Genomic DNA, 20803 nt, shown 5'->3' with positions numbered 1-20803 from the left:
ATGTTGTAGATTATTTATTTTTTCATCTTGATTTGTGTGGTTGAGTGATGTTATTGCCTGAATTACACTATTTTCAATTCTAGAAACTATTTCAAGAGTCTTGATGCTCATGTTCGGATTATCTGTTGACTCTACAGATTCTTCATTTGCCCATTTTTCATAAAAAGTGGGTGTTACATTAGAACATGTCTCACAAGTGTATCTTCTGGAGGTATGAACTAGCAAATAAAGTTGATAGATTGGGAGCTTAGTGCAGGCATAATGTGTCCATCCCTGGCACCTATTGCACTGCATCATATGTTCACTGGTTTCAAGTTTACAGGATTGAGTACATGTAGTTTTGCTTGGTGTAACTTTCTGTTTGCTTTCAACCTTTGGATCGTTATTATTGTTGAGCTCTTGTTGTGTCTCATCAGTTTTTGATTGGACATTTTTGTCTGTTGTATCAATTTGTTCATTTAATGATGCGACTAGTTTAACTGTTGTTTCATTTTCATCAAAGAAGGTGGGATCACTATTTGTGTATACTTCATTTTCCTCTTCAAGGATAGATAGGTCAAGATGTTCCGTTGAACATAATTTATTATTGCAATTGTGGCCATAATCTTTAGGAGATTTTGTTGTAGGGGTTTCATCGTAGACTGGTATTGAATTGCATGTTTTGTAAGTTCCGTCGGCCATCAGAAAGACAATGGCTTGATCAATATTGTGGAAACCTTTAAATACCGCGTGGTGAAATTTATGGACGCTTGCTTCGCACTTGTTCCACAATGTGACGATACCAGTGTTTGTTCCTTTAGCAACACTGTAAAAGTTTTTTTTGACATTTTGGTGTGTTTATATACTTATTTGTCACAGGGTTCTGCTCATTTAGCTCATTTATATTTGGAGCTGAAAAAATTCCGCCATTTACAACCGGAAGCGGAAATACCAATGGGAATATGTCTTCATCAGCGACGTTCAGACAATCCAGTAAACTGTCTGGCAGTGGATCCTTTCCCTCCCAAAACCTATTCCATAACTGCAACTCAGATCTGAGAGATGAAGGGGCGACTAAATCATCTTTCCAAAACGACAGTTTTTTTAACAAAATCCTCAATATCACTGATTGACTTTGAAGAACTCGGAAGCAATCCAAACAACTCAACACCAACTCTGTCTTGAGATTGAAACCGGGTTTTCATCTCAGTATCTAAATGGTCACTAAATGGAATAGCCATATTTCTACGGAAGTATTCTTCTGCAGAATCACTCGTAGCATTAGCTCTGTTTGTCTGTCGACCTGTTATTCTTGGTTTTGTTATTTCTGTACCAACTAGAGCTGCAAGTGCCTCAGCATCCTTGAACCAAGTTCGAAAAAGGTCATCGATATCTTTACGATACTTAGATATTGTTGTTTTAGCATTGTCTATGTATTGGTAAGCAGAATATATGTCTTGCTCCCTTTTCTGTAATTTTACGGCAGCGGGTTTAATAACTTCCAAGCAATTCTTCACAGTGACAAAAACAACGATAAACATGGAACTTTCCGTAGTATGCAAGAGACCTTGTGCCTTTGTCCTTGTTTCTCTGTCCCATTCCCACGGACCATGAGGTAAATCAACAAGAGCCTCTGCATTTTCTAAGTTCAAAATACCTTCAAATGTACGGCATATGGTTGTATATAGTTCATAGAAAGTTTCATAACATTGATGTCTTTCAATCCAACGGGTTTTGCAAAGACCTTTGATTTTTTTCACGTTGGAAGGAATTTCAAGCCGTTCGATTACAAGTTCAAAATAGGTTTGTCTTTTTGGGGAATTATGGAAGAACAAGTAAACTTCATTTAAAGAAACTATCATGTTGCGAACAGAAGGTATCTTGCAAGCTGCAGCAATACTAAGATTTAAAACATGGCTGTTGCAGTGAACAAACAGTGCTAATGGAGATACTTCTTTAATACGAGCCTGGACCCCAACTCTTGCCGATGACATGGCTCCTGCTCCATCGTAGCCTTGTCCTCTGCATTTGTTGACATCTATTCCGTGACGACTGAGCGAATCAATAATACATTGAGCTATTTTGTTGCCAGATGTTCTATTTAAATGTACAAAGTCGAAAAAAATTTCCTTAATTTCAACATTTTGGTTATTAGCTGATACAAAACGTAGGCATAATGCAAGCATCTCATGGTTAGATACGTCAGTTGTCTCGTCAGCTATGATTGTGAAAACAGCTCCTTCGTCCTTTAGCTGTGCGGTCAATTTGTTTCTAATGTACATACCTACGATTTCAATTACCTCATTTTGAATCGTCTTTGATGTGTATTTTGCATTTTTATTTCCTGGACTTTCCAAGTGAGTTTTTAGAGTGTCATCTGACTTTGCAAAAAGTAAAATCACAAAAATACTGAACTCAGAGGAAAATCAATTTGGAAAGTCCATAATCACATGGCAAAATCAAAAAACAAAACGCATCAAAAACGAATGGACAAGAACTGTCATATTCCTGACTTGGTACAGGCATTTTCAAATGTAGAAAATGGTGGATTAAACCTGGTTCTATAGCGCTAACCCTCTCACTTTAATAACAGTCTCATCAAATTCCGTTACATTTACAAGTAAGTTCAAAATGGTTAGGAAATTACCTTTATTAGTAGCTTGACTTGGAGTTGTTCTATCATCTCGATGTCCTCTCAAAGCTATGTTTTGCTTTCCACAAAGTACGATAGTTTGGACGATTTTGTGAAGTATATGACAATTCAAATTGTAGTTTTTCTCATTTATTGATGAAAGTTTGTACTGGATACTCTCTTGGGGTTTCGAATAATTATTAAGAAACTCAGAACTTAATGACACAGACTCTTTGTGATACTGACAGTTTGCACGAGTCTGCAAGACGCCGTCTTTTCCGGTTGCTTTTGATTAATTAGTGAAGGGTCGGTTTACCAAAACTGCATTTTTTATTCGTTCATTCTTTGGTTGGAATAGAACACAGAACTTACACAAACCTCCTTGTTGTTTTGGACTATAGACTAACCATGGATATTGCGTTAACCAAGATCTTTGAAAACTTATTGTATATTGCCTTTTCTGTTTGCCCTTTGTAATATGCTGTTTTATAAAATCAGTATAATTTTCATCAGGAAAAAAATGATCCTTCAGGAATACATGTTTTTGTTCATCCGTGATCGACGATATGGAGCCAAAAAATATCTCCAACATTATGTGACAAGAAATCGGGGTTTGTCGAACTGACACATGTAGCCGTGTCTGCGTCTGCCTCAGTTTCATTAACGATAGGAATAACGTCAGGGATTGGACTATTTTCTAAATTTACGGGAATAGAGTTAATATCGATATCCACATTAGAGCTATGGTTAAGGTTTGTGTCGTCATTTGTGTCATCTGAGACAAAAAGTGTGTCTGGGTCCACGTTTATACTGTCCCTCGATGTAGCAAACGATTCATAATCCATGCTGTCTGTGTCACCCATACATTGGTCATCACCAACATTGGTCACTTCTTCCGGTCTTACCATCAACGCGAAGTGGTTTGGTTCAAAACGGAATCCCTGACGTGATCCAAATCGCCGTCACGTGTCCACATGATTCCAAATGTTGGTTGGTTGTTATTGCTTTCTGAATAGTTATATTGTCGTACAGGATAAATTATTCTGTGAAACAAGGATCGAAAACCTTCATTTACAGATGGATATACAGAAAATATTGGCCTGTCCATGATGTTTACAAGAGCTAAAAGATGAATCAAAGACGACCAACGGAAATTCCGGCATGTTAACCTTGCTTCAAATTTTACGGTGGAATTCTTACATCGTACTCTATCAAATTCATCACAAAATTCATCGGTTAGTAATAAAGAAAAAATTGTATCTATATGATCGGTGAACATCCTATTGTCAGATTGTGCTTCGCGAAGAACAGGATGATTGGCATATTGCTCGGCATTGAGATAAAGCTCTGCTGCAACCAGATATCGCAACAACGTTGAATGTCTGTCGTCACCCACAACCAACATTATTATCTATTATCGGACTGTAAAAAAAGTAGACCACCAAAAAGGCAAGGTGTATACTGATGGATATATAAAACTTAATCTAGAAAGTAAGACGGTGGTGTATGGATGTGCCCGTAATCAATCTTATTAAAATACAGATCCTGTGTCAATGCTTTGCTTACAAGGATCTGTAAGAAATTAAAGAATTGACACTGGATCTGTATTTTAATCAGATTGTGCTTTTAATTAGAATACACACATTTTTTGTCGAAGCTCCAAGATCAGCATATGATGAACAAGTGTACAAAGTTTCGTGAAGATCCGATTAATAGTGGCTTCCCGTCTCCAAATTGGGTACGTTTAGACGCGCGGCTATTCGTCCCCGAGTTCCGATTCTAGTTATAATTACGATTTATTGATTAACTATTTTAAATTAAAATTTTAACAAAATTGAGTTAAAAGTCAACGCAATTTTTGTTTAGAGTTATAATATCTGGTGCGAAGTAGACATTTTGTATTAGGAATCGAAATTATGTTTTGAGATCAATTTTGCGTCTTTTTAAGGTTATTATTCTGGGTTTGAAGTTGAAACTTTATATAAAGTATGTGTTAGTCATATTTCTTAAAGTATACGCATCCATAGATTTTCCATCATTCAGGCCTAGCGTATGTTGCTAATTGTTTATGGAAGTTAGTTAAACCGGAACTTGGAGACGATTATCCGCGCGGCCAAACATCCCCAACTTGGGGACGGGAGACGATGAACCATGAAAAAAAGGTCGATACCAGCGGGAATTCATATGGCACTTGGCAGCCTGCCGAGGTGTTCAAGCTTGAACACCTCCTTTTTAATATGAACACCGACTTTTTTCATATGAACACCTCGGCTTGCTGCCAAGTGTTGGTACGTGCATCGAATTTAGGTTGATACGAAAATGAAAACCCGACTGTAAACAATAAAACTTACTATTGTGTTATCCAATATATCCCCATAATCGTTGAGTGTGTGTGTGTGTGTGTGTGTTTTAGGGAATATTATTTTACATAAAATTAAATGGTGGTTTCATTGCCAATCTCATTTCTTCAGTCAAGAGGCATCATTGACATGAACGAATTTGGGTTTGACGTTTATAAATTTGATTTCTTTGATTATTTAAAACTGTACAGTAACACTGAGTTTTAACTTTTATTTACTCACTCGAAAAATATTCCGAAACACTGTTATACAAACAGTTTCCATTCCCCAAGGTTTTTACGGCAATCAATCCACAATCTTCTGGTTTTAAAACATTTGATAAATTGTCAATTGAAGCACTGGAACGTAGATTTTGTGGGTCATCATCACTGACATTTAGAGCATGTTTTAGATGTTGGTGGTAATATATAAAACTCGATCTAATATCTTCTTCATTGTTACTATTTATGAGCTCTTTCATCGACCTAAGTTGATCAGTATCCATGATTCTATTCATAACAAACGTAAGTTAACGTCGCAGCACGCTGGTGTCAACCCGTAAAAAAATCCGGATTTTGGATGGACCTACTTAGGTAAGAAATCCGGATTATAAACGGAACTACTATGTGTACAGGACTCAAATTTAGAATACAGATAATTGAGGGATGTTTGTTAAAGTAAAGGACCCCCCCCAAAAAAAATAATTAAAAAAAAAAAAAAAAAAATTGGCAAAACCAAAAGGGGGAAGGGGGGGGGGGTGCGCACCCCCGGAACCCCCCCTCTGGATCCGCCGGGATTAGCTATGAGGTGTATTTAGTTATCAAATTACCAGGATTATAATTTTATACGCCAGACGCGCGTTTCGTCTTCATAAGACTCATCAGTGACGCTCAGATCAAAACAGTTAAAAAGCCAAACAAATACAAAGTTGAAGAGCATTGAGGACCCAAAATTCCAAAAAGTTGTGCCAAATACGGCTAAGGTAATCTACTCCTGGGGTAAGAAAATCCTTAGTTTTTCGAAAAATTCAAAGTTTTGTATACAGAAAATTTATAAAAATGACCACAAAATTGATATTCCTGTCAACATTGAAGTATTGTCACACGATGATGACTGCTGTTCCCATATTTTGACTATACACCTTATCGCTACTTGTCTGCCATTACTGGATATCACACAGGTTCCCGTAAAATTTTGACGTCATAAAAAAAAATATCTGACGCCACAATGGAAAACTGATTGTTGTATGCGTCAAAAGGTCAAGCGGCCGGCCGAGTAGGCTAATAGCGATAAGGTGTAATATGAGGCACACAAAACCTGTGAATTGCGACGTAGTCGGCAAACCAGTTTAGCTGGTAGTTATGTACACCCGAAAATTCAAATTATGGCTATAGACTACCTTTTAACTATCTATATCAACGCATTTACATTTATAACATATACTGTAATTGATCCAAGTTGTTACCATGTAAGGCGCTACCTAATATAGATGCCAGCTATAATTACCAAGCCAATAATTAATAAAAAAAGTGAATAATTCTATGTCCCTACATATTTTTTTGTTTAAAATTGGAAAAAGGTTGATATTTTCAAGTTACATTATACTATAAATCTGTAATTAAATTTCTGCAAAAGATGCCAGGTAATGCCCTCATTATAATCTATAGTTAATTTGTAAAATACAAGTTCTATTGTATTTATTAACATATAAATATACACAAAAAAGTTTGTTTCCAGGTTCCAGGCGAAAAAAAAAAGTTTGCACAGAAAAAAAAACCCATAGCCCCCCCCCCCCCCCCCCCCCCCCCCCCCAGAAAATCAAATGGTTGCTGCCTTACAAATTATTGTATTACACATACAATATATATTTGTATTTACTGCTAAGTTTATAATAAAATATATAAACACAAACGCAAACGCTGGTAACCAAATAGAAAGGTAGGAAAAGTCCCTGGTGGTTACCCCATTTCTCCTGTTAAAAACCTGTTAACCGTTGAGATCCTCTACCCTTAACCATGAATATTCTTGTCTGGGACAAATGAAATATAGGAGGAGTCGCCCCCACCCAATTGTTTGAGAACTTGTAAACGGTTGAGATCCTTAAACCAACAATTCATCAAAATTTTACATGTTTTAAATCAAAAACAAAAGTGATTTTTGTTAATTACTGTTGAGAATGTACTAGGTAAAAACACCAGAGCTCTGAATAAAAACATATATTTAAAATACTACACAATGTACAACCTATTTGAAATACTACACATGTACAACCTCTTTGAAGTAATACACATTTAAAGTCATATGAAACCTCAAATTAAAAAATAAATGATGCATATGTTTTTATAACAGAATGGATAGTTATCCTCAAAACATTTAACCCTTTGCTCCATAATGATGCCTTTTGACGCAACCCCCTTATCTCCATTTTGACGCCTGTGTAGTGCCTCGGTTGAAAAGTCTAGCCTTCAAAAAAAGTGTATCTTATATAAAAAGGATATATTCATTAGAATATCCAACTAAATTTTATTGATGAAATATTTGTTTTTGCAATGCATTAATATTTTCAACCTGAACAAAAAAAATATTGAAAAATCATATGCAAATCAAGTATGTAAAAAAAAACTTTCATAGAGGAAAGGGTTAAATACATGTGCTCTAAACTACAAATAGTATATATGATAATACCATTGATAACACCATATATATATTTTTAGGTTAATCAACCCATAATTTTTGTCTAATCTTCTCAATATAGCTGATTTCAGTAGGCATTCATATTTTCCCCCAAAAAATGTTTAATCCTCCAGGCAAAATTGAAATTCGGGAAATTGATTGCTCTTCAACAACAGATAAATTTGCTAGTTCCAGGGGTACTTCTCGAGGATTCATACTATTTTCTGTAGAAAAGATCTTGATTACACCTTTATCTTTAAAACACCTTTCACATACACCATTTTTTGTTTTAAATTAATTTTTCCTTCAGAACAAACTAACCAAACATCAATTGTATAAGACATTTCTTGCAGTTCAAAAGATCGAATGCAATTAACTGCCTTGTTAAAATGCTCATCATCAGCAAATGGAGGTGGATCTGGTATTGTCTCAAAATTGATATTAGGTTTTTTTTAGTTTGTATGTAATTTTATTAAAAATTTTCAAGCATCTTTTTTTATATTCATCTGGAGTTTCATTTTCAACAGGTGGGTCATATGTTAAACCCAGTTTTCTGCATTTAGTTTGCCGGTCTAAATCTTTTTCTGTTTGATTGTTAGTCATATTTGTTTTATTATGGGTTTTAATTACTGGATTGCTAGCAATTGTATTTGTTGACACACTGTTTTGGCTATAATTTAGAGAATCTCCAGTATTGAAATGTTCATTGTTGACAGAGGTATGTGATATTTGTGCTGTTTTTTTTTATTTATCATGGACCTAATTCTTCTTTTTATTCTCTCGCATCTTTTTTGGTACTCTTTTGCAGGCTCATTTATAATTGGAGGCTCATATTTGATACCTTGCTCTATACATTCAACCTCCAGTTCTTGATCCCGATTGATTTTTTAAGTGACTTATTATCAATTGACTTTATAATTGGCATGTCTTCAAATTTTTCAGAGATACAATTTTCTAAAATACATGTAAAGATAATCATTTTTTTTTTTTTCAGGAACTGTTAAATGTTTAAAATTAAATGTTCTCTTAATACTGGCGTTACCATTTTTATTTGATATTGCATATTTATTTTCATTTGATTGTGACAGGTGAAATAATTGATTGCTGTGGAATTTTTCTCAACAGTTGAAAATGGTTATGGCTAAATGAAATATTTATTGTTCTACTCTGAGGTGAGTGGATATATTGCTCTTTTGTGAAAACTGTTTCGTTTGCCATGTTTGTTCCTTGTATCCAGATATTTATATTGCTTTGAGTAACTTTTGATGCCATTGGTATCTCACAAGAGGTTGCCAATCCTCTTCCATTAACCATTGTTTGTAAATAAATATCACTTGTGATATTGTTATAATGTGATAGTTTTAAAATATCCTCATATATATAAAAATTGTTGTAAATTAGCGATAAACATGTTTTTGGGAGAAATCCCCATTTATAGCTAAACTAAGTGATGAGAAAAAGCAATTTCCATCTCCAGGAACATCATATATGAAAAAAATTCTCATTTTCTATAGCAATCACTCCATTATGGGGCACATTTAAAAAAGATCGTTTTTGTACTAATTGCTGTGTGTCTTTTATGTTGTGTGATTCCGTGATACATTCTCAGCTTCAGATTTAATAACAGTATCTAAATAAACTCATCATAGATATCAGGACTAAATTTAGTATATACGCCAGACGCGCGTTTCGTCTACAAAAGACTCATCAGTGACGCTCATATTTAGAACAAATGGCTTTAGTTTTTGCATATTGGGACTTGACTATATCTGCATATGTTTGTTTACTATTTAGTGGAGAACTTGAAGCATAAACCTGTGTAGAACTTGGAGTAACATTTATGACTGGCATAATTTCATTCTTGTCTCTGGTTTTCTTTGGAACAAATTTAACAACATCAGCAAAAGTTAAACTGGGGACTACCTATGAAAAATCATAAGTTTTGCAATAATAATGATTTAAATGTTTGTCAAAAGAATGACCATTGACCGGTGTATCATTCATTATTAGCATATGAATGGTCACTGGATCTGGTATGCATATTGTCAAAAGAATGGCCATTGACCAATGCATAACGAGCATATGAATGGTCACTGCCACTAGAACTTTTAATGTTATGCATTTAATCTCTGTTTTCCTTCTTAAAATAGAAGATAATTAAGATGGCAACTTTCAATTCAATTCACACTTACAAGTAGTTCTTTGACAAATATATATTACGGGTTTTGTTGTCTTGAGAATTCAAGGGTTGTCAGCGAGCCGATAGTCGTCTGGTAACGAACGTGCAGACGATTTTTTTGTGACAGAGAGACATTATATATGGCATACTATGAATTTAATGGCAGTTACTATGCGGTAATGCACTTGTAGAATTGATATGTATAAAACTACATTATAAAAGATAAAAGAGGACTAAAACTTGATATTTTAATGTAAACAAGAAGCTATGAAGCTATGAAGCCACCGGCCATCTTTCCAGTTGTTAATAAGCAGATGTGTATCAATACCGACAAGTGATAAAAACTAGCTATAACAAATTAAGAAATGTTGAATCACTTGATATAATTATATCTTTGTTCCTTTTTTGTTAAATGTCAAACAAATAACAAATTGACAATAAACTAGTCTAACTTAAATTGTAAAAAGGGACACGAAAAGCATATGCGTGGTATTGTTAATGTGTTGTAGTCCGTATTCTTTTTGGTATTCATATTTATTTTTTAAAATTGTATTGTCCGTCAGAAGAACCGGAAAAGATAAAAAAAAAAAAAAAAATCAATCTGCGCAGTAGTCTCGATAACCCAGACGCATATAATATAGCGTCTGGGGTGATTAACCGGACTGGTCAGATATTTATAGGGGTCGTAACAAATAGTTAAATATAGAACATATCTATAAATAGCACTTCCGGTATCACCATTCTATTTAAAAACAATGATTACAAACAGTAAACAGTGTAACGTTACATGTATAAAAGTTATGTGATTATCAAAACTGACATTTTGTAGTTGACCCTATTTTTTTCCCAACTTGCAGATGGGCAAACTTAAAAGAACGATCGAAAACTGTAATTAATAGCGGTGGTCTTTTTTCCTGAATTTTGTGACACATGTAAAAAAAAAATAAAAAAAATAAAAAATAAGAATTAAGACAGAATTTTTTTCGTGGGAAAAATTTGGTTGATTATATAAAGAAACAATGTAGCATGACTGTAGAGTGCCCTCATTATAACAAGGTCTGGATCAGCCACTGTTTGTGTATAGGGGGAATCACGCTCCGCTATGCGCTAAGAGAGCCCAGCGGGATCCGTATAGGTGGACTGTTGTACATAAAGCCATACAATATATCCTAATTTTCTGGCGAGTTATAGTTTCTCCGACATGTATCCCGAACGGCCTATAATCTAGGACCTCATCTTTATATTTATTGTCATTTTTTTCAGTCCTGAACATTTGATACCAATATTTACCACAAGACGATAACCAAGCAACCCAAAATCAATCTTTTTTTTGTATATTATAATACACCACGTTTAATATTCTCTCATCTTCATACTATAAAATGTCATTTTTCTATATTTTTGTATTATAGCATACACTAGATGTTCTATGAAATATTTTCCACTTGACGTTATAAGCAACCAACAATCGGTATATTAATCTATATTGTATCCACATTAGTCCGTATTCTTTATTTTCCCCCTTTTTTCTTAGTTTTGTCTCGTTATTCTTATTTCTTTAAATCCTTGTTATAATTTATGCTTTTCTTTTTATATAATCTTTCAGATATCTGACGCACTTACCTAACTCGAAAAGCACACATCAAGTTACGTTTATGGAAAGAAAAAAAAAACAACTCATACAAATACTAAGATTTCAATGTAAAAAATCCTCCATAACAACTTATTACTGGCAGATAAGTGAGATCATACAATGAGCCAACTTTTTATTTACAAGTTAACTGATCTTAAAATTGCAAACGACAGAATAGTCTGAATGTTTCACAATAATCTATATCGGCTTATCCTTTTGGGAAGAAAACATTTAGGGACCAATCTTCACACAATACCACTTTGTCAGTCTCCGTGTCCATGAAGAAATACATAAGTTAACCAGTCATTCATAAACCCAATTTAATACTCTTTGAATACATGTTTGAATCAATCACATGGAAAAGATGGAATGGGATTTGTCCCATACTGCATAACTTGTAAAAAAACCCAACTGAAAAGTGTATTCTAATACTACAAACTATTATGCTGAGTTCACACGTAATACGAATTTGATTCCAATATCCATCATGTATTAAAGGGCAGCTTCACAAAAATTCTCCTGTACATGTGAACCTTTATATAAAATAAGTAGATTGGTATGATTGCTGATGAGGCAACAACCTAGCAAAGTTCAAATGACATGGATGTTCGTCAATATAATCACTGCTGGGCCTTCAATATTAAGAAAACTCCATACCATATAAATAACTGAGAAGGGCCAGACATGTAAATGAGATACAATTCAAACGTGAAAACTGTAAAATTTCTTATATGATTTTTGATTTGTTTAATTTCTCCGACATATCTGACAACAATGTGATTCTTGATTTTTGTTTTATTTACTTAATGAATGTCTGTGTGCCTTTTTTTCGCTTTATGGTTGCTGTCAGAATAATGTTTATACTGTGATTATAATGATTGCTGGCAGCTTCAGTAATTCAAAACAAATCTTTGAATCTTTTTTTCTTATAAAATTGGAGCTGTTTATGATACAATGAAAATTCAAGTATTATACATTTTTTTTAATTCTTCACATGTTAAACATAATATCTGTGTCCAGAAATCTTCATTGGTTTGTCTACAAAAGAAAGTAAATGTTAAAATCATATTAATTTTTGGTCACCAGTATAGCATATATGAAAAACAAAATGTTTGGAAAAACATCATTATATAAATATACATTTTAAAATGTCTTGATGCAAGCTGAATCCTGCTACGGCATGCAAGATTATCTCGCTGTGTTGATGACACAACCCATTGGTGGCATTGGGTTGTTTCCTGTTCTTTTGTCGGGTTGATGTCTCTTTGACACATTCCCTGTCTGTATTCACTATCAAAATCATGCATGAACTTTTATTATTGTTGAAGGTCATACCGTTGCCTATAAGTGCTCACATCCACCTTGTTTGAACTTAGGGTGGATAACTGTTTCATTGGTATTCATACCACATCTTCTTATTTGTACAATGTTGACCTTTTGGTACTTTTATTCTCAACTTTTGTTTAAGTCAACAGTATGTCCTCTTAATTATGTTGATCTCTACTTTTGGTAAGAGATCAGTCACCGGTTGTTGCCTCATTGAGACCTCCTTTCATTGATGCTGGGTCTATTGTTTTGCATAAAATCAATTTTTCAGTGTTTTCCTCATGCCATGGTTTTATTTTAAGGTTTAGAAATCCAATTGGTATATATTCACCGACAACATTGCATGTATTCTTTTATGATTTTTTTTTAGTGTGGAAAAAATGCCTTTTAAAAGTGCAAAAAAAAGTATTGTCCAGTTGACCAGTCCAGACTTTGTTTACTAACAGTATATTTAAATTACTTTTTATAACAACGTGTCCCACTTCTTAGCCCCCTTCTTAAATGTTTGTATAAGCTTAATGCATTTGTTTAAAAAAAATCGAGCACAAATCATTTACACCGTTTGGTGTATGTTCAAATTGATATCTTCTAGATATACTTTGTTTCGTTTTCTTCTGCTAATGGTTTTGGATTGCGTTCCGTCTTTTAAATGTGTACAACATTGCGCATCATTCCTCCCCCCTTTTTTTTTTTACACATATCAAAATGCGAACTCCATCATACAATGCAGACAGATACCACAAACTTATCTTGGACGAAGTTCATATTTCATAGCACTTTCAATAAAGTATTTATAAAGTTAAAGATAATACAAATCAACCACAAAATGTATTTATAGCGTACACACGACTGTTCGAGTGGTCCCAGTCAATACAAAAATTGCCATTTATTATTATATTATTAACTTGCTTGCGTAGCACGGACATACATGAAAGAATATAACTACTCGGTGTTTCAGGTTGTATTAAAATTTATGTAACAGTTTGTGTTGTTGTATCATGATTATATCTTACCAAAGTTTGATGTGCTGTTTTTTTCCTTTGCGGTGATGGAAGCCATGCTGTCTGGTGTTTTCCACGACTTGTATGTCGTCACAGAAAAATATAAATAGCTTTAAACAACAATCGGTACACTCGGGCTTTTCAATAGTATTATCGTAATATAATTTCTTCCGAAGTCAATAACCAACTTCTTGGTTATTCGTCTTGGACATAATCTTTAAATGCAAGCTAAAAAATCCGATACTATTCCGAATGTCATAAATTACCATTTTTATATCACTTGTCATCCAGACGCTCTACTTTAAAAAATAAAGCGGCTGGATGATCGAGACTATCTGCGCAGATGCTTCACTACCGGTAACTATTTCTGCGCCGGTCCGGGATTTCCAAACATGACCAAAAAAAAATTGAACGATTTTGAGTTCATTAGTACAATGAAAAATTCAGGAAATTTTCCCGTATTTTTTTTATTGCATTTTCTACTGTTATATTTGTGTCTGTTTAGTTAACGCATCATTGTAAATATAACGGAATTTGATGACACTATCATCAAAGTGAGAGGGTTAGCGCTATAGACCAAGGTTTTATCCACCATTTTCTACATTTGAAAAAGCCTGTACCAAGCCAGGAATATGACAGTTCTTGTCCATTCGTTTTTGTTGCGTTTTGTATTTTAATTTTGCCATGTCATTATGGACTTTCCGAATTGATTTTCCTCTAAGTTCAGTATTTTTGTGATTTTACTTTTTAGTATTCATGGAAAGCACATTGAAAATAAAGTACGGTGACTTATAGTTGTTAATGTTTGTGTCATTTTGGTCTTTTGTGGATAGTTGTCTCATTGGCAATCATACCACATCTTCTTTTTTATATAGTCAGCCATAGAAGGTGATTTCAATTCCTTTCACTCTGTTATTACACACTGTTTAAACGAATTACCTCCCTTTGTCAATCGTAAACTGGTTCTATACCGGACAAAATTTGCTATTGCCAATTCAAAACAAAATGAATTGAAAGTGATGTATCGGCGGTTAAACTAAATTTTCATGAAAAATTATATCAGATGTCAAAAGTATTAAGCCTACCAACAAATTAATGTAATTAAAATACTTGAACACCTGTAAGATCACTCACATTACGCGAAGGTAAAATTAGAGAATGTACCGGAACAACGTTCTCCGTAAAAAAAAACTGTCAACATAGGTGCAATTTGAGTATCGTCACGTTATATGCCAATGCGACTAAAAAAAGGCATTTACGATTTCGTGAAATGACGTCTTAAAGTTGACGTTGGTGAAATCCAAACGTGAACCTGAATTTCGTAATTACCGATTTGTAATTAGATATGCAGTAGGGTTGAAAATAGACTGAACTTTTGTTACTTATAAAATCGTATATTTCTTAATCAATTATTAAAACATATTTATGTTGTTTACCTTGAAATGCATAACATGGAGCGAATACGAGTCACAAAACTTTTAATTTACAAATCATCATTTGTACTTGCAAAATTTCACTTGTCACCTTTGTATTCACATTGGATACAAAAAGTACAAATGGCGGTCTTAATATAAAACGAGCCAGGAAAGTCGATTTTCGGTAAGTCAGAGTAGCGTACCGCCTGAGATTGTATAGAGCCAAAATGATTTCATAAATGAGTTGAATAGGGTCGACGAACTATACTTTTACTATTACGAATACCGCGAGTCTGAGATTAATTATTATGCTGAAAACTTTGAATTTGACAATGTCGATTTCAAATTGGTAGAACCCGCGAACCTTCAGATGACAATACACGAGAATGTATTGCACAGACCCGTTTAAGAAAATAGCCATCAATTGAAAAATCTAGAAAAGTAGGTAGAATTTTTTCCCCCTGCTGATATATATCTTCTTGTAAATTAAGATCCAAAATTGGCTTTTGTTTATCAAAATTACAACAACAAAAAAAAAACACTTTCTCCTTTATACTTCCAGAGGATTATTATATATTGTTGACATATAGCTCTTCAACGGTTTCGATACTTATACATCCTGGGATGTCAATATTTTGGTGTTGAGCACCTCTACTGTTGTACTATTAGTAAACAATTATAGTTATAGGTCAAGGTACTGCCTTCAACACGGAGCCTTGGCTCACACCGAACAACAAGCTCTAATCTACTAGCGTAAAACCATTCAAACGGGAAAACCAACAATGTGGTCTATATAAAAAAAAAGAGAAACCCGTAGAAATTACATAAAAAAACAACTGTACATCAGGGGTCGGTTTCGCAAAAAATGCTTGCGATTAAGATTGGTCTTAAATTATGAACAAATCAGTATACTTATGATAAATTTTAGTCGTAAGTTTTTTTTTGTGAAATCGACTTCAGAATCCTGACTTAGGACAGGTGCAACCATTTCTAAAATTGTCCGTTTATAAATTTTAAATGATTAAGAAACTAAGGTACCTCAGGCAGAGTGACTTTAGGTGATTTGGTATCTAAATAAATAGCTAAATATTTTCGGTATTTTTTACCTATGGCTCTTAAACGGTTTTGATATTTATACATCCTTGGATTTCAAATGTTTGGCTTTGAGCGTTCTTGATGAAGATAAATCCAGAAAACCGCTTCGGAAGCACTAAATTATCAAACGTGTTGTTGTCAATTTTTCTAATGAAGCACAATCAAATTTAAAAAATCAAAAGTTTAAACAAAAAATTAATTTCAATCCTGTATCTATGATTAGTTTTTTTTTTCAGCGAAAGTTTGAGATTCCAAGTTATCCAGAAGTTCGTTAGAACCCACACTAGGTAACTGCCACTACGCAAGTCAACAGTTTTGAATTTGGCACAATCAGTCATTTCAGTACCGAAATAAGATATGTTGGTGTTATCATTAACAATCTAAACTTTTCTAATATGATTCCATTAAAGTACTCTCCAGAATAAAATTGAATACACAGCAAAAGGAAAGGTTAACTTCTTACTTACATTTTGCAAAAGATATGCAAAAAGAACACAAAACTAAGATTCTCATACTCAGAACTACAAAATTATTTAATATCTCTACTTGTCTGATGTTAACATTCTGACGTCAATGTTGATCCCAGTACTTATTGACTTTCAGTCCTGGAATCATGAGTTTATTGACTAATGGAACATATATTAAACTCAAAAATGGGTAATCGATGGGTGAGGTTGTTTGGTTTGACATATATGCCATTTGATGTTTAACGTCAAATAATAGGATGATTTTGTTGAGATTGAGATGCTTGTGATATTCTCGTATGTATGTAGCGTGGCTTTGTGAATATACATCCAGTTACTTTGGTATTTTAAAACATCTTTGTTGCTGGTCTATAAGCCTTTTTATTTGTTTCTTCGCAGCACATATGACGTGGCTCTGTACTAATACATCCCTTCATTGTGTTATATTATTATGGCCAAAAAATGCCATTTTGTGATTTGTGACCTATTTTATTTGAGTGATTCAGATTATAAAACAATGTTGACGGCTGTATACTTGACATTTTTACCTATAATGTTTGTTTGTTTCGTTCACGCATTGTCAATATAATGCAATTTGACCAGACTATCGTACAAGTGGGCGGTCAAGCAAGCTATAAGAATAAATTCAATCCACCATTTCTACATACGATAATACCGGTGAGTCATGAATAAGACAATGGTTATCCATCCATTCGATTGATGTTTTTTGACATTTATTTTTCTTCAGAGTAAAGTATTTTTGTGACTTTTCTTTTATCACCACCTTTTATTTCGAAATTGACACTAGCCTTCATCGTACCAGAATCTATGACAAACACTATCATTTCAATTTTTAATTTATAGAGGATGATACAGGGGGGTCTGAATGGTGAAACATGCTTAAAACAAGCACCAGCAATAAAATCGTAAATATTTTGGATAAAAGTAATCAGCCGTTATAGATCATGCAGTCATAGTTGATGGACATGCAAACCATGCGGTTACCTTTTGGCGTCTGATTGTTGCATCTGATTAGAAAAAAATATTTATAGTAATTTGATGAACTTTATTACAAACTATACATATACAATTATGTTGCAAAAGTAAAATGACAAGTCACTTGCATCGTTTCTCCGAGACCACTAAACAGGAGGACTGAAAATATATTTTAAAGATAAAGACACCAGTAGAATACAGGAGAGCAATACTTTCTGCATACTTATTTTCTTGATTATCCGTTTGAACATCTTAATACAATATAATTTTAAAACATCTTGCATCTGGTATGCACATGACCGTAACTGTAAAAAATGATCTCGGAGTTTAAAAATGGTCCATACCTAATCGGATATGTTCCTTGCGTCTAAAACAGTCCCTTTTCCTTTGATGAATGTGAGAAACCGAATTAGATTATTACCGGATTTGTTATAGCATAAATAAAGGCAACTGTAGTATACCGCTGTTCGAAACTCATAAATCGATAGAAACAAACAAATCCGGGTTACAAACTAAAACTGAGAGTAACGCATTACATATAAGTGGAGAACAACGACACAACAATAAAATATAACATACACAGAAACGAACTAAGTATTAGACAAAATCCAACGATCTGCTTACCCTTCCGGTGCACTTGAGATTACCTCTAATTTTCGGTGGGGTTCGTATTGCTTAATCTTTAGTTTTCTATGTTGTGTCCTGTTTGTCTTTTTCATTTTTAGCCAGGAGTTGGCTGTTCATTTTCGATTTATGAGTTTGACTGTCCCTTTGTTATAATTCTTCCCTCTTTTAAGCTTGAACGATTGAATTAAGAAGTGGTTTCTTTTAGAAGGAAACTTTCCTCTGTACTTAAAGTGATCAATTTCATACCATCTTTCCAACCAGGTTCAACCCACCATTTTTTCCTTTAAAAATGTCCTGTACCAAGTCAGGAATATGGCCATTGTTATGTTATAGTTCGTTTGTGTGTGTGTTACATTTTAACGTTGTGTTTCCGTTGTGTCGTTTGTTTTCTCTTATTTTTGAATGTGAATTCACAGTACTATAAGACGTGTCACGGTACTTATCTATCCGAAATTCATGTATTTGGTGTTGCGGTTATTCCCATAGAATTTTGTCTAAAGCTTAGTCCGTTTCTGTGCGTGTTACATTTTAATGTGCCGTTGTTCTCCGCTTTTGTTTAATGCGTTTCCCACAGTTTTAGTTTGTTACCCCGATTTAAATTTTTGTCCAAGGATTTATGAGTTTTGAACAGCGGTATACTACTGTTGCCTTTATTTTTTTCCTTCCGCTATCATTTCGATTGCTACGGAGATGTCCCCGCACCTTGTCTCGCCGCTGCCTCATTAAGCCTGCGCGTATCACATTTTTTTTCATCCTGTGATTAAGCGGTTAAACCCATACCGATCACTAGCTAAATGAGGTTCACAGCTAATAGTACTGATATGGAAGTAGATAATGCATATGCTATCACTGCTGATATAGAAGAATAAAAAGCATGAAACTATCAGTTATAAACTTTCCTTCATTTAAACTTATTTTAAGAACAGTCTAATATTGAAGAAAACAATTTAGATCATGGGAACTAATTTATTAACACAAAGTTATATCCTGGCCGATTTTTAACTAAATACGAGAAATAACGAAAACATTGTACGAAATAACCTTTTATTAACCTCATTATCATTCCCCCATCCCCCTTTGCAGAATTATACCAACTTAACATACCGGCTAATACGGTCTTCTAGAGCTTAGATCTTCCACTCTGACTTTACACAACGTCACCAGTGTCTATGCAGAAAGTTATAAAAAAAAATAATAGTCGAAAGATACCAAGAACATGTGGATTTGTTTTTGAGAATTATTAACCCTTGGGCGGGGCTCGGTACTTATACATCCTGCCTATGTGCTTTGATTTTTTTTTGTATTATTGTCTTGCCTTGCATATGGGGTTTGACTCTATGGCAGTTTGCTTTTCTGTTTGTGTGTTTTTAAAATGAGTGAGATTGTACCACAATGTTGACTGCATGTTTTACACTTATATTTGGCATTTTTACCTATTTGTATTATGTTAGTTTGAATGGACCTTGGTTCTTTGATGTCAATAGTTTGTCATCGCACCTCCTCTGTAACGCTTTCTATGAGTTGTCCCCCTTTGAATTTGTCCAGTGACAATGTAGGTGAGTGAGCGCGCCCTCTAACGTTCTTGCTTATGTTTTTTGTTGTTGATATAATACCTTAGCAATATAATTATAACCCTCATTCTTTTGTAGTACTGCTGAGCTGACTCTGAAATGTAAAGATGTTGAAGTGGAGAAATGTTTGTTTTTTGGAGCTTTGAGAGCATTTAAGTTATTAAAGCTTTGACTGTGTATCCAGTTTTTCAGACGAACATCGGGTCTTTTCTACGAGGAGGATCAGAATGGTTTTAGGAATCCTTGTCTAGTAGGTTTCCACATGAAGTTTCATTGCAGTTATCTTGTTTGCAAAATATGTGTTATATTGATGTATGAAGACCGTCTTCAATACCTCTTGGACTGGTTGACAACGTATGTAAATTTTTCACAATTGCTCCTCAAATCATCCCAGTTAACTCTTCTGTGTTTTGGCTTTAGTTCATTTATCTTTGAAATAATGTTATGTTTTATATGATTTCTATCATTTATTTTTTTCCATTTTGGAATTTGGCATTAATCACTTGGCACTGTCAAAAACAGTGAAATCATCATCTTCTTATACATCCTCACAGAAAAGCCTAGCACCTTCCCTGAATTTGTCCCTATCATTGTAAAATGTCCTGAAGAGATACATATATTTTTTACACACTTACATAAGTACACATATTTTATACATTATGAAACTAGAATAATAAAGAGTCCTAATAAATGCTTTTTAGAATGATAGTCAAATTAAAACATCTGCCATTCCCCAACACCGATTTCTTCATTAAGCTTTTTTTTAATATTTTTTTTTAAACCAATTCTTTTTTTTATATGAGATTTTCTTTCATTTTTTAAAATTAATCAACGTTACCGTTCCTAATAAATAAAAGAAATTATACACTATGT

At 33.8% G+C, this 20803-nt stretch overlaps 1 protein-coding gene across 1 annotated transcript; it reads right to left on the bottom strand.

Annotated features, from left to right (window-relative positions):
- Positions 1-1058: 1058 nt before the first annotated feature.
- On the bottom strand, positions 1059-2261 carry LOC134710680 (zinc finger MYM-type protein 1-like). The gene has a single exon (XM_063571066.1). The coding sequence runs from the start codon at positions 2259-2261 to the stop codon at positions 1059-1061; it is 1203 nt and encodes a 400-aa protein (XP_063427136.1).
- Between the last annotated feature and the right edge of the window lie 18542 nt (positions 2262-20803).

This window comes from Mytilus trossulus, chromosome 3 (genome assembly GCF_036588685.1).
Source record: "Mytilus trossulus isolate FHL-02 chromosome 3, PNRI_Mtr1.1.1.hap1, whole genome shotgun sequence".
Classification (NCBI taxonomy): Eukaryota; Metazoa; Mollusca; class Bivalvia; order Mytilida; family Mytilidae; genus Mytilus; species Mytilus trossulus.
This window is presented reverse-complemented; position numbering and strand designations above follow the sequence as displayed.